Source organism: Nyctereutes procyonoides, unplaced genomic scaffold, assembly GCF_905146905.1.
Source record: "Nyctereutes procyonoides isolate TBG_1078 unplaced genomic scaffold, NYPRO_anot_genome, whole genome shotgun sequence".
In the NCBI taxonomy this organism is placed as follows: domain Eukaryota; kingdom Metazoa; phylum Chordata; class Mammalia; order Carnivora; family Canidae; genus Nyctereutes; species Nyctereutes procyonoides.
In genome coordinates, this window is record NW_026575120.1 from 42,787,555 (window position 1) to 42,801,818 (window position 14,264).

The window sequence follows — 14,264 nt, forward strand, 5'->3', positions numbered from 1 at the left end:
ACTAGGGTTCCCTCTCATTCAAAATGAGAAAGCACAAAGGAAGTGCACATTCTAAAAGAATCAATCCCCAGGTGCCAGCACTTGTAAAATCAATACTAGTGCAATACAAAGAAAGTTGCCTCTTACTGGGGCAGATAATTAACATTACAAAACACTAAGGATGATTAATTTAATAGTCTCTGCATCTTTACCAAAATCCCATAAATAAGGCAAATTAACCATCCTCCTTACAGATGGAGCCCAAGGGATTAATGATTTATCTGTGGTCACTTGCTGGGAATCTAGAGTCACTGGGTCTTCTCTTCTTAAATTTTGAGCCCTTTTAGGGGCTTCGTTATCAATAATGAATGATAATATTTAAATTCCTTGAAAGCGTAAAGGTCCCATTCTTTAAATGAATCGAATGTTTATTGTGATTTTGAAGTCACAAAATAAAAACTATTCTAATTTGTAAGACTTTTGGATTGGCCAAACCATGACACATGTGACTTACATAGAGCCATGTTAGCTTATTTATATTTTTTCCTACCAATACTACTGGAGAGTGGAGCATTTCAAATATTTTTAAGTGATCTCATTATACTCCAATCAGTGGACTCAATTGATTCAAATCTTGTGCTATTTTATGGTTTCTGTTATTCCAATGCTCTATTTATTTTAAAGATAAGTGAATATATGGAATGTGTGTATCTTCTTGTATGCAACATATGTGCATTTCAATGTTTATGAATTTTACAGGAAAAATAGTAAACTAGATAATTTTATGCATATTAAAGTATTTAGAGGGAATCATAGTGATACCTGTGATTTGCCTTGAAGTGCATTAAAAGTAACAATTAATGGATGGATAGAAAGATAACAGACACATGACTAAGGATGTCTATAGTTCATTAACGGTGGAACCTATGTAGTAGGCAGTCAGATTTTTATTTCTAGATTATTTCAACTTTGCCTTATGTTTGAAATTTTTCTGACAAACTTGGGGGAAAAAAAAAAACAAGACCTTTTCTATGATATGCTTTTGATTTGTCTTTTAGAGATAGTTAAAAGAGAAAGGTAATTAGATATTTGTGTTCGCAGGTAGTTTTAGTGGCAAGGAGGTCATAACACAGTGACTGAGGCCGGAGCCATCCAAGAAAAGCCTAGACCCACACGAGCCATCCGGTTTCCCATGCTGAACGAGTCCGTGTGCAGAACCAGGTGGCGCGTACCTTCACAGGTTGGGAGGGAGCCTTCGAACTGCAGCTGGGCGCTGAGCTTGCAGGTCAGCGTGTCTGTCCCAGACAATGTGAACCCGGGGTGGCACTGGTACTTCACAAAATCCCCTGCAAGAGTCAAACCCAACAGGCCTGGGAATTAGTATGTTTCCATGACACACACAGAGTGTGAACCTTTTAAACATATAGATGGCGACTTAACGAATTGAGTCAGTGAACAGAGGTATTCCTCTTTAGCCTGTCCAATCAAATGGTGCCATTTTCACTTCTTCGGTTATAAAAATGCTGTCTTGACTAATATCAGCAGAGGCTGCATGGAGGGCTTTTTCACAGGCTGGTGTATCTACGTTCGCACCCCTTCCCACCGCGATTACGATTGAAAAAAAAAAAAAAAAGAAAGTGAACTGGGGTTGCTTGGGATTCAAGGATGTAGAGGAGAATGGCTTTAATGCATCCAGAGAGGGCTAACCCGTGACCTTGGCCTAATTAGCACCATGTTCCCATTAACTGAGCCATTATGAGTAGAGCAGAAATTGGATCACGTGGTTTGACCAGTGGTCTGAAACGTGGGGTGAGAACAGGGTGTTGGATTCGTAGCCGAGACAGAGAAATCCTGGGTCACAGCAATTAGACCACAAGCATATGCCACGGCTGGTTTCCTAATGTGACCTGATGATTATTTAATGAAATACGCCATTAATATAGGATGATGAAGCACAATTTCTAAATATTATCATTAAATATACTCACCAATTACATCCCAGTTTCAATGAAAGGTCAAAGTTAGACTCGTCATTATCTAAGCTACAAATGATGAAGCCCTTCTAGGGCATGAACATGCTTTTCTAACTGAACACAAATAACTAAGTCTGTCACTGGAAACTTTATTTAAAAGAAAAAACACAAACTAGCGAATGCAGGTGGGGACGTGCTCCAAAGGACAAAAGCAAGACTCAAATGGCAAAAAGGAGGTGAGGGAAGAAAAACACATTTATTTGATACATGACCTCTATGTCAGACTCCCGAGCAATGCTCTGGGATATTTCCGACAAATACTCATCTACTCATCTGAGTAACTACTGCGGTGAGGGGTGGGTGAGTTAAAAAAAAAAAAGAAAAAAGATGGGGTGAGCTGGTGATATTGTAACAAAGAACTCATTACCTATTTCAAAATCCTCATCCTCAGTAAGCATTTCCGCCTGTGGAACTGCCGGGGGAGGTTGGCATTTCTTGAGCTGAAATGCTAAATGGTTTATGGGAAAAACAAAAACAAAAACAAAAAAACACAATTACTTTTGCTGAATAAACAAAATTATTACCAAAAAAAAAAAAAGAAAAAGAAAAAGAAAAGAAAGCACCCCTTTCCTGTTGTTTCAATGCCCGGTGTGCTGCAGGATCTACGTCTGCTTTGGGACATTCTCTAGCTAACAGGACTATCTCACGCCGAAGCACACATGAAGCCGAAGGGGCTTGACCTCGTTTTGGGATTCTGGAAGGGAAATGGTTCCCCCACGGCCTGGTGCCAGGTCCATGCTGGCATTCGATGGGCCCCCCGCCCCTCATCCTGAGGGCACCCACGGGGGCGGGCCCTCCGAGATGGAAGGGACTGCTGGTCTTTTCTCCAAATGATTGATTTTCAAAATCAGGTAGGCTCGAGCAGGGGTCCAGGGAACCTGGAAGCTCGGCCGGGCCGGAGGTCATGTCCACACCGCCGGCTGCGAAGCCCGAGGGAGCGTGCCCGCTTAGCGTGCGGGGTGAAAATGCACTGACCGTGGAAATTGAGGACAAAGAAACCTCCGTTGGAGAAGTCGCTGTGGAACTTGAGCAGGACCTGGTTGGTGGAGCTGTACGCCGTCTCCAGGGCCGTGTTGCCGCTGAAGACGCCCAGCTGAGGGGAATTCTGGTCGGGCCCATCCCTAGGAAGGCAGGGGACTTTGAGGGCACAGCCCTTCCTCTTCCCCCGCCTCCCGCAAGGCGTTTCCCACAGAGCGGGCCCCCTTCCCAAGCCCTAGGGCGCCCTGGGGCCCCTGGAACCAAGCCTGGCCTCCTCCCGGGCCTGCTCCCTGACCCCACAGGACGCACACCTTGGGTCACCCTGGTACCTGGCTTCCCGGGTCTTCCAGCCTCCAGGATGACCCCCAGCACCCCACATAACCCTCACACCCTGCGCCCCATCAGTCCGGTGCAGCCCGTCCTGCCCCCCAGCCTGCCTCGAGCTCCTCACTGCCCACACAGCCCCAATGGGCAGCCCCAGTGCCCCCCCCCCAGCACTGCAGGCACCTGCCACCCAATCCCAGGGTCCCCGTGAGCTCTCACTTCCCAAAGTGGAGAGGAGAGGGCTGTTGCCACCAACGCGGAGCTGTAGCCAAGGGGCACACAGGGACCTGTCCAAGGCCGCGGGGCTCCCAGGAGCAGAACCAGAACCCAGGTCCCCAGCCTGCTTGCGCCCCACACACCACGTTTGCGGAGGCTGAGGGGCGGAAGGCTGTGCGTGATTCCCTCCTCCACATTCCTAGAGGCACTGAACTCTCATCGTGCAAGGGATCCTAACATACCTTCCTTTTGGAAAAACCACATCGAAAAACATAAAGTGAGATTATCTTGGAATAATCTATAACTAGAGTCCTCCTGAATTTATCGACCGCGTTACAGGACATCTATGCTCTCCGTCGCTGGATGCGTTCGGTAAATCTCATTTCCTATATCCACCCAAAAAAGTGCATTTCTTAATATGTCATGTGACACAAGAGCCCGCGGAAGGGGCGGCGGGAAACGCCTGTCCCCACGACGGATGGGCCTATGGGTAGAGGCGCTCCTACCAGACAGCGATGTAGTCGTTGACCGCCTCCGTCTGCAGCAAGGTGAAGTTGATGTAGACGCCGTGGCCAGGAGGGACCGTGATAAGCCAGACGCAGTCCTTCAGGATCGGGTACTCATCTGGAAACCCGGGCGAATAAATAGTACCGTTCTGGGATGTGACGTTATATCCGCAAGGAGCTGAGAAGGAAGCAAAGGCAGTGAAGCCCTATGCAGCCAGCTTTAGGAAGGACACGGCTATAGAACATTTCTAAGTCTCTAAATTCCCTAAAAAAATTTTTTTAATCTTCAAATTTAGATTTATTAAGACATTCAGCTATGTCTGTCAGTCTACATCCAAATTTGCTACAAAAAAATAAAATAAAGTCACATCCCCCATTAGGAATATGGAGTCTGAAAAACACTTTTTTGAGCCAAGCCTATTGTATAAATAAATGACTAGTTTCTTTTCATATCAAAATTCCCACAAAATATTACATTCCCCTCTCCCCAGTTCTACCTGTTGCCATGATGAATGTAAAACTTTAAATGTGACACATCCTTGTCAAAGAAAAGGTGCAAAGTCTATTAACAGCTTTAAAGGTGGGATTTGCAGAGTGTGATCATACAGGTATGTACTCATTCCCTAGGTGCAGAGATTGCCATGATTTAACACTGTTTTGATTCAGTTGCAAGAATTTAACATTACACAGAATCAAAAAAAAATACACTTATGGCCTTTATCAGTGCCCCAAAGCCCTTCCCGCTTTGGTCTCCTACCCTAATGTGGACTAAATCTTCCTTATAAGAAATAATTGTGAATTATTTCTCGGTCACCACTTGGTCAAAGTAATGCCCCCAACGTCTTAAATTCTTAGAAGAATCACACTTCTAAACTAAGCTATCTAAGTTCCACTTAATGCGTTCTCCAAACACCTCGGGATAAAGTCATTCCCATATAATTAAGAAAAAAAAAAGGCCCTCACTTAATCACTCCGTTATTTTCTGCGACAGAGCTGATAATCCATTGCACTATGTGATGCGAGGGATTATGGGGAAATTACCCATAAATACATAATGGAAACTTTTTTTGTTGTTTTTGTTTTAGGAGAGATTTCCAAGACCCATTTCAACAGCCTAAAAGAGCGGCATCCAAGTCCACTCGCCTAAGACAAAAATATCAATCCCTGGCAGGCGTCTGCCTGCAGAAATGAGACCAGGTCAGGTGAGTGGGGTTTTACTGAAGCACTTCCACGTCTCACCAGCGTCCAACGCTGTGCAGACTCACGATCCCTAACCCGCCGGTTTATTTCACTTAATGACCTGGTGTTCCCCGTTACCATGGCGATTACTCTGTCTTCTCTACGGACAAAGGAAGTTGACCCTACGTTAGCAGAACAACTGGAGCTGCAGTGTCACGTTCAGAGGGCGGGTCAATACGTCAAAGTCATAAGCGACCGGGCTTTTTAATCAACCCAAATCCGACAGATGTGGTCTCGGCCGCCAGATGCTGGGTGTCTTCTGGAGTGTTCAAAGATGCATCCCGGGGTGTGTCGGGTGTGGGTGCAGGGAACACGGCCAAAGTGTGTCGTTGGAAAGAGAAACCGACACTTCGGTGCCAAATAATGAGTGACGGCGGGCCGTGGACAGCCCAGGGACCAGGCAATGCAGGGTAAACCAGGCTGCATCCGGCCCGAGCTTTGCATGAATCCCCTGGGAGAAGGGGCCGTGGAGAACGTCCCACAAGTTCTATGGGTGAGCTTCCATCAGTGAGGTGTGGGGCCGGCCGAACCTGGCTTGTTAACCAGCCACGCAGAGCACGGGGACACCTACGGACCGTCGCCGTCACAGTGGGCTACCCGGCGGCCCCGGAGCTGTGAGACCTCCTCCTCCCACCCCGCTGCCACGGGGAGCAGAGCCATTTCTTCCAAACTCGACTGAGACGCAACCTCCGCCCTAAAGGCGGCTCGTCTGTCCGTCCACCGTGTGGCCGTAGCCGCTGCCATCTGTTCTCCAGGACTAGACGGTTGGCGGCCACAGGTCACGGAAGGCATTCCCTTGCACAGCCACCCACAACCCAGTCTCACGAGGCCTCCATGCCTCGCTCAGGTCACCCTAAAGTAGAAACCACAAATAACCGATGAGCTGACAATGAGTAGGACGGTCGCCACCGGATAGTTTAGCCCTGCATGTCCTGAAGCGGGCGGCGGGCCGGCCTTACGCGCACCTGAGGTCGTTCGCTGGGAAACGACTTGTAACCTGCCATCGCCCAGACTCCCTGCACTTTGACTTTCCAGGTTGGAGCTTGTAGCCGTGTGACCCCGTCGTGTATCGGGGAGCACCTTTCCCAGCAGTGACAACACGCAACAGAACAAGCAAGAAGGACTGAGTCCATCTCTTCGAGAGCAAAAGAAACTGCATGGGGATTTCTGCGGGAGGACGCCTCGCGGGCTTCTGAGGTTCTCTGTGTCGCTCGCGGTAGGACCCCGGGCAAGCCAGGGATCCGAGCCGGGGTCTGCGCATGACACCCAGGTCACAGGTCCACCACTCACTGATCCAAGGAGTCTTCGATGAGAGTCTATCGTGTCCCGGGATGTGCAGGGTTAGAGCAAGACACCCAGCCAGGGACGCGGAGCGCAGGGGTGCTGGCGGGGGACCCAGCAAGGGCTACGTGGAGTCAACTGCTGTGGACACGATGAGGGAACAAATGAACAGCGCTCGTCACGCGAGCTAATACGACCCCATTAGTGCACAACGTGTGCAACCACCCTTCGCCACAGCCCCCGACCTGTCACCCCAGGGAAGGCTTTGCCCTCACTGCAGTGGCCCCACAGGCACTGTTAGATTTCCCGGTCAGGGGGCCTGTCCCTGGATGAGCGCGGACACAGCGGACGTGCTGTGACTCAGCACGCCCTGGGTCTGGCCGCTCAGTGTCTCCTGGGGGTGAAGCTAAGTGCACCCCGAGGTGTGGATCAATCGGGAAGCTGCTGCGGGGAGCAACCTGGGACTGGATCCCCTACCGGCTTCCACTGCCTGTGTCCTGGTTGCCGGTCATGGCACAATGGGGAGGCCACCGGCTGGCCAGATGACTGGTGATGCACTGCACACCCCACGGCCTCTCACAGTGGGGCATGATAGGGCATCAGGCTGTCCTCCGGGCCGGGGCGGGGTGCCATGCACTGGGCCGCGGGGATTCACACCAAGAGGTACCCACCCTGTCTTGCAGTCTGACCTCCGGAAAAGGCCCCAGGATAGAAGATGGGACGAGCCTCTGTCACTCCTGGCAATATGCTTTCAACCCTCCCCAAGCTTGCCGATGACGGGACTAGGAAAGCACTCAAGGGTGGCGCTGGTTGCCAGGGGAACCCAGCAAGTAATTGGAGGACCGGAAATTTCCGGCTGCGCCCTAACCTCCCGGGGGCTGTAGGGACCCGGAGCCCAGTGTCATCAGCAGGGTCTGTCATACCCCATGATGGAGACGCCGGGAAAACCTCATGGGACAGGGTCGGGGGATGCCTCTTGCTGCACACGTGGGAGCTGGGAGGACGGTGGGTGGGACGGTGATGACTCTGCGCCCGCCCCAGCACCCCTGCCTGCCAGGCTCCTGCACCCTCCAATCGCAGGCATCCTCTGCATGCACCGCTGCCTCGGAGGTCACGTGATTCCCTGGGTCCCGGGAGTGGCTCCAGCACGTGCACCCAGAAGGTGACGGGGTCACGCACACTTACAGCCAGTGCCCGAGATGTCCGAGGGACCGCAGGTTCCCCTGGGGGCACCAGCTGTCCTCGGGGACACGAGTCACAGCGTGGTCCATGGTCGGCCCTGTGGCGGGCTCCCTGGCGGCCTGTTGCTGGGACGGAGGCGCGGTGAGAGTTGTGTGAAGCCTCTGCACATGCTCGTTCCACCACGACCGCCGTGACCCGAGGAGGGTGCGCAGCCTGAAGTGAATGATGGAGGAGAAGCGCTCAGGCCTTTCTGCGGGTGTCGCGGCCGAGGACCAGACGTCGCGCCCCATCAGGTGCAGAGCCGGGGCAGCTGCGCTGAGCTCAGAGGTGGCCCGGTCCCGGGCCCCATCTGCACTGAAGGCCTCCTGGAGGCAGCGTCCACCCGCATCCTCACCGGGTGCCCGCTCCGCCCTGAACCACTGCCCAGGGTCACCGGGGGCTCTTCTCTCTGTCGTTTGAGAACCTGAGGCTTTGGGGTGGCTCACAGGGATAGGGACGGTGTATCTCAGCCCCCGGCTCCCGTGAGGCCAGAGCCGGGAGACGCGGAGGATGAGCGGGTGGGCCTGGCGGACCGCAGCCGGGCAGGGGGCAGCGTCACGGCACTGTGTCTGGGGGCTAGGCTCGGGGAAGTCCACGGCCCACGCGTGTTCACTGCTCTTTCCTCCACTTCAACAAGTGCAGAGTGCGCTTCTCTGAACGGACACGGATGGAAAGAGCTTATCAAGCGAGTCCAATCAGAAATTCAATCTTAAAAACCCTGAACAGCCACTAGGACAGTCACAGGCCATTTAGAGATGGTTGTGTCCAGGATTCCATTAAGGCTTCTGCGTGACCTTTAGTACGAAGGCGAAGAAAAAGCTCACGACATTAAACAGCAGATACCTGCATTTGGCATGAATATTTATGAAGTTTTAAACTCTTGACTATTCCTGCAGCCAGGAGCTGCACACCTCATCTCACTGAATGTGTGCAGCACACAGGTATTTCTGATTTACATTTTTTTCCCTTTCACTTACTTTGGTTTCCTTATGATGGTTTTGAGATAGACGTAGTGCACCCTAGCTTAGGAGTTGTTTGATAATGGAAATATTTAGAATAAAATGTATAACCCAAACCTTATATTTATATACATATCACATATAACATATCGCATGTTATAATATATATTACAAATGTTTATAATATATCAGTAAAAAGAGATAGTTGTATTCTTTATGATTTCCTTTTTTCTATGAACTATAGGAAGAGATTATTTTCTGTGTCCATCAGTCAACTTGGTAAACCTTAATTTTAAAAATTACTTATATAATAACATATTCTTCGACTGCTTGGATTTCTCACATCAATTATTCAATCAAATAGCGTTCTGATTACAATACCTGTCAATCTAAACGAGGTTGCTAACACGCTAATTGCAACACATTAAGTTATCCTAATAATTCTCTCTGTGACACAGTTCCCCACTATACCTACTGCCGCATTTTATGTCGAGGAACATTAGGACAGCGCTTAACTTAAAAAAAAACAAAACAAACAAACAAACAAAAACAAAACAAAACAAAAAAACCTTAAAAGTATATCTATATAAATCTTTCAGATTAAGGTGACAAAATGTCTAAAATTTTTAAACTGTATTTGTAAGTAAAATGCATATTTAATTATCAAATTACATTTTGTAAACTGATGCCTTTTTAATTGTATTTTATTTATTTTACCGATTATAACCCTTTTTTTAACTGACACTTCTGTATGTTACTAGCAAAAATAATGTCTTGAACTTCTCAAGTCACCTTGAGACATATTTTTTTCTTTTGATATCATACTTTTAGTCCAGAGGAATTTAGAATACACTAATTTTACATAATAAATCCTTATTCAATAAACATATTAATATTGTCAGCATGTACATATAACTTGGTTTGATATATGCTTGGAAGGACTGATGCCTTAAGATTTATAATTCTTGGGCAGCCCGGGTTGCTCAGTGGTTTAGCAGGTGCCCTCAGCCCAGGGTGTGACCCCGGGGTCCCGGGATCGAGTCCCACGTCGGGCTCCCTGCGTGGAGCCTGCTTCTCCCTCTGCCTGTGTCTCTGCCTCTCTCTCTCTCTCTCTCTCTCTCTGTTTCTCATGAATAAATAAATCTTTTAAAAACTTTAAAGAATAAGATTTATAATTCTTGAATCTTAATTGTCTGAATTGCTCAATTTTTACTAAGGATGCCAGAAGTTGGTCAAAGTATCTATGTTCTCTTTCATTTCCCCCCAAAACATCTATGATCTATTCCAAGATTCCTCTGAAGTATACAGTGTTGGACCTTTGAAGATTGTTTTTCAGGACATTTTTCCTACACACTAAGAATAAATCTGAACTGAAAAACCATGCTGGATTAGTAAAATACATTTCAGGTGAGCATCCTGCATAATAAGCAGAGTTTGCTGATGTTCTGTGAGGGCCTTAACCATAGTCTAAGTGGACACTAATAGACATCCTAACAGCCTACCATTATCAGGAAATATATATATATATATGAACTATTCATAAAGATTTATATATATTTATATATAAAGATATATATATATAAAAGAAAACTATTATATATAGTTATATATACAAGAAACTATTCAACTATTATATATATAAATTCAACTGTTATATATATATACATAAAGGATATATATATATATATATATTTATATATATATCTTCTTGGAAATACAGCCTTTCACAGATAAAATAACTTTTGTTATACAATAAATATTATTTTTGAGCTTAAGCCAATAGGGAGAGGTCATGAAACACACATTGGATGGTGCCTAGAAAATTTATTTTATGATATAATTTTATGTGAATCTCATGTTGTGGGTTTTTATTTTGTCTATAACATTAAAGAGATGAAACAGAGATAAAATGGTAACAAGATGTGTGTAGTAAAGAATTTGACCTTGCCTAGAGAGAGGTCTAGCCCTCTATTCTGGGAGGGAATTTAGGGCATTCCTGATAGGAGCATCTTTGTTTCATGTGGGGGCTGGCCATACCCGATAGTTGTAGGATGGAGCTGGCCATGCCAGAAAGACCAGCCACAGAGGTTCAGGTCGAACCTTTGGTTTATAGGATGGGAGTTGGTCTGGACGCCGACAGCAACCACCAGGCATCCATCAATCTGTCATATGACCTAACAGAGCCCCAGCTAAAAACTCTGGCACTAAAACCCAAAGAGCTTCCCAGGTTGGTGACATTCTGGGCTTATGGTCATCAATCAGTTCTGCAGAGTGATGCTTCCACCCTGCCCTAACCCAGGCATCTTTCCCCATGATTTTAACGTGTCCTTTCCTTGTTATAAACACAACCAGAGTAATAAGACAGCTTAGTGAGTTCTGAGACTCCCTTTAGGAATCCAGCCTCAGCGTGGACTCTCATACTTTCACTTGATGTCTGGAGGCCGTTAGCTTCAGGTTGGCCAACTCTGGGTAGTACGACGTACCACGACGTAATTATCAAAGGTGGCATCACCTCTGAGCTACACCACAAACAATATATTCTCTTATTTTCACAAGGTAATTCTAAGCCAGCAGTTATTTCTATTTTTGAAAGCAGAGCTTGAAAAAGTGATGAAGCCTTTTTCAGTATTTAATTCTACTCTTTTAATATCAAGCCAGAAAGTCTCTCATGTGTCTATGAATTCAAAGAATTATGGTGAAGATACAAATAAGGGTTTAATCATGACGATTCAAAGTATTTTACATATATGCAGATCTATGAATTTATACATGGTGAGTAGTAAAAAAACGTTTTTTAAGTGTTTTAATAAAAAACACCATACATGCTACTACTATGCTTAGTCTTATTTTTTTTTAGAAGATTTTATTTATTTATTCATGAGAGATCAGAGAGAGAGTGAGAAGCAGAGACACAGGCAGAGGGAGAAGCAGGCTCCATGCAGGGAGCCCGATGTGGGAGTTGATCCCGAAACTTCAGGATTACACCCTGGGCTGAAGGCAGGTGCTAAACCACTGAGCCACCTGGGCTGCCCTATGCTTAGTCTTATAAAGTAATTTTTAAAATGCTGTTTTAGGTATTATTAAAATTTGCATTAGACTAAGGATTTTTTTAAATTTTTTAAAAAATATTTCTTTTTCTTAAGGAATTTAAAAAATACAGCTGAAGGGTTTTTTTTTCATATTTTTTAACAATAATATAGAATGGAAAAATAATTTAAAAAGTCCATTGGTGTATTTGTGTTTTGCTTTGTTTTGTTTTTACTTTTTCAGAAGAAATTCAAACATACCTAGTTGCATTTCCCTTTTGCCACATGGGATATACGTGTTTAGCATTTCAAAGGACCGCAGAGTTGGCAATTTCATTATTTTTTCACTCAAAGGTACTGTTTACAATGTCTGAATATTAGGCTTGTAGTGACTTTTCTGTTTCATACGCTGTCCTCATAACGTACTTGATCTATTAACTTCGACTTGATGTTACTTTCAGATTTTAAAACCATCAAACAAATCAGATAGTCATACAGAAGCTTCAGACAAGTGATTCCTGCTCAAACTAGGGACATTTGATGAACCCGGATTCCCTCTGTCAACACCGCCTGTCCACCCGACTCCTGCGAACCCCGATTCCCTCTGTCAACACCGCCTGTCCACCCGACTCCTGCGTCTCCTGAGAAACCCTGATCATCACACACCGTTGAACCGCACAACTACATTATTTTCCTAGGGCGGCTTCTACACCCTGTCTTTGCTTACACCGTATTTTCTACCCTGGAGGCTCCATCTCTGAGCAGCGAAATACTATATGTGCTTCAAGGCCCACGACAAAAACAAAATCCGTTTTCTAAAATACAAAAGCAATATATGATCGTGGTCAAAGTTTACAATAAAAAAAAAAAAAACATCTAGGGTACAATTAATAAGCATCCTTCCCTCCACTAATCCTGTAACCCTGTGCACTGTCATTCTAAATACGGCGACCGTCATAAAGATTTATCTGGTCACTTCTCAAGCAGAGGCCACCCCTCTACACGCGACTCAACAAAACCCTCTGCCCGTGTGTGGTTTTGCGTTTATCACTTTGTTTTCTTTGTCGTTGCCGTGAGGGCAAGACCTGTTTATTCACTTTTTAATTTGCTGGTATATGAAATATTCCTGAAATACTAAGTAGAGTGAGTTTAACATAATTGATCCCCAATACGTATTGGCTGAATACGTTAACGGATTCTTTAACACGTCCCTTTAATAATTGATGCACTATTATATACACAAAAATATTAAATTGTTGTCCAGGACGATTAACCTACCGTCACATCTTGGAAAGGGATAATTCCAGTTTCTGTTGATCCCATGCTGACAGGTAAGGACGGGGTGGCCGATTAAAATGTACCCAGGGTAACACTCGAAAGAGATGGATTGGCCCACGCTGTAGTCCGAGTTGATCATATAACCGTTCTGGAACGGAGGCGGGTCCGGGCAGTTCTGCAGCTCATAGGCTGAAACATAATCAGGTGCACAGACAGGAAGGTAAGCGACTCTGGAATTGGGAGGACGATGGTCACACGCGGTTTCTTAAGGTGAAGCTTTTTGGTAAGTTTTAAGACAGATATTCCCCAGGTTGCCACTTACCGTCCTGAGTGAAACCATAATCAGTAGCAGTAACAGAATTATACCAACTCCCGCCTACTAAGTACTTACCTGCGTGATTTAGTAAAGCGCACACCGACACTAAATCTGATGGTGTTGACCTTGGAAAAGACAGTAGATGGTGTGAAGTGACATTTTTATTTTATTTATTTTTATTTTTATTTTTTTTGTGACTTTTTTTTTTTTTAAAGAAGTAAGACAAATGATAACAAAAATTGCCTCTAAGGAATGTCTGGCGATTGTGGGCCTAACTCCCTTTTAATTTAAATGAGAATCATGCTAGCCCTCCATCCTCAGCGTTACTGACTAGGAAGCATGCGGCTGTTGTTATGTTTTGATCCGTCAATTAATTGTTCCCGACAAAATTTACAAAGAATCTATTCCATTTTCTGCTTTTTTGAAAAAAAGCTCCTGTAGAAGCATTGTGCTAGCAATCACTGTCAGTGCAATCATTAATCAAATACAGTTCGTGCAATAAATAATACCTATTATGACGCTTACATTTTAAATATGATGGAGTCACTGCACAGTTGACACACACGGTGTCTCTGCAAGTTCCAAAATTGTGAGATGGATTTCAAATTTTAACAGAACGGTTAAACCCTCACTGCAGCTAGCGGATGAAAGAATCCTTAATTTCACTCCTTTCCCATTTCAGCATCCCTCGGCTTTACTTATTATATTTGCACCTGTGTGTCTCTGCACAAGGATCAGACACGCAGCTAAAGGCGATTGCATGCAAGCAGCAGAGATCAGAGGATGCGCCAGCGGGGACGTCTCTGAGCATCTTGAGACACCTGCTGGCACTGCCCCCCCACCCCCCGCCACGGCCCCTGTGGGAAGCTGCCCTCAGCCCCGGGAAGCGCAGGGCGACGGCCAACTAC

The 14,264-nt window shown here is 45.9% G+C and overlaps 1 protein-coding gene across 1 annotated transcript in view; it reads right to left on the reverse strand.

The window, feature by feature from the left end:
- Positions 1–14,264, reverse strand: part of CSMD1 (CUB and Sushi multiple domains 1) — a 1,869,885-nt gene that overhangs the window by 143,091 nt on the left and 1,712,530 nt on the right. The window contains 5 exon segments of the mRNA XM_055335505.1: positions 1,212–1,325; positions 2,380–2,460; positions 2,988–3,133; positions 4,037–4,214; positions 13,041–13,229. Of these exon segments, the coding sequence (XP_055191480.1) occupies positions 1,212–1,325; positions 2,380–2,460; positions 2,988–3,133; positions 4,037–4,214; positions 13,041–13,229 (708 nt within the window).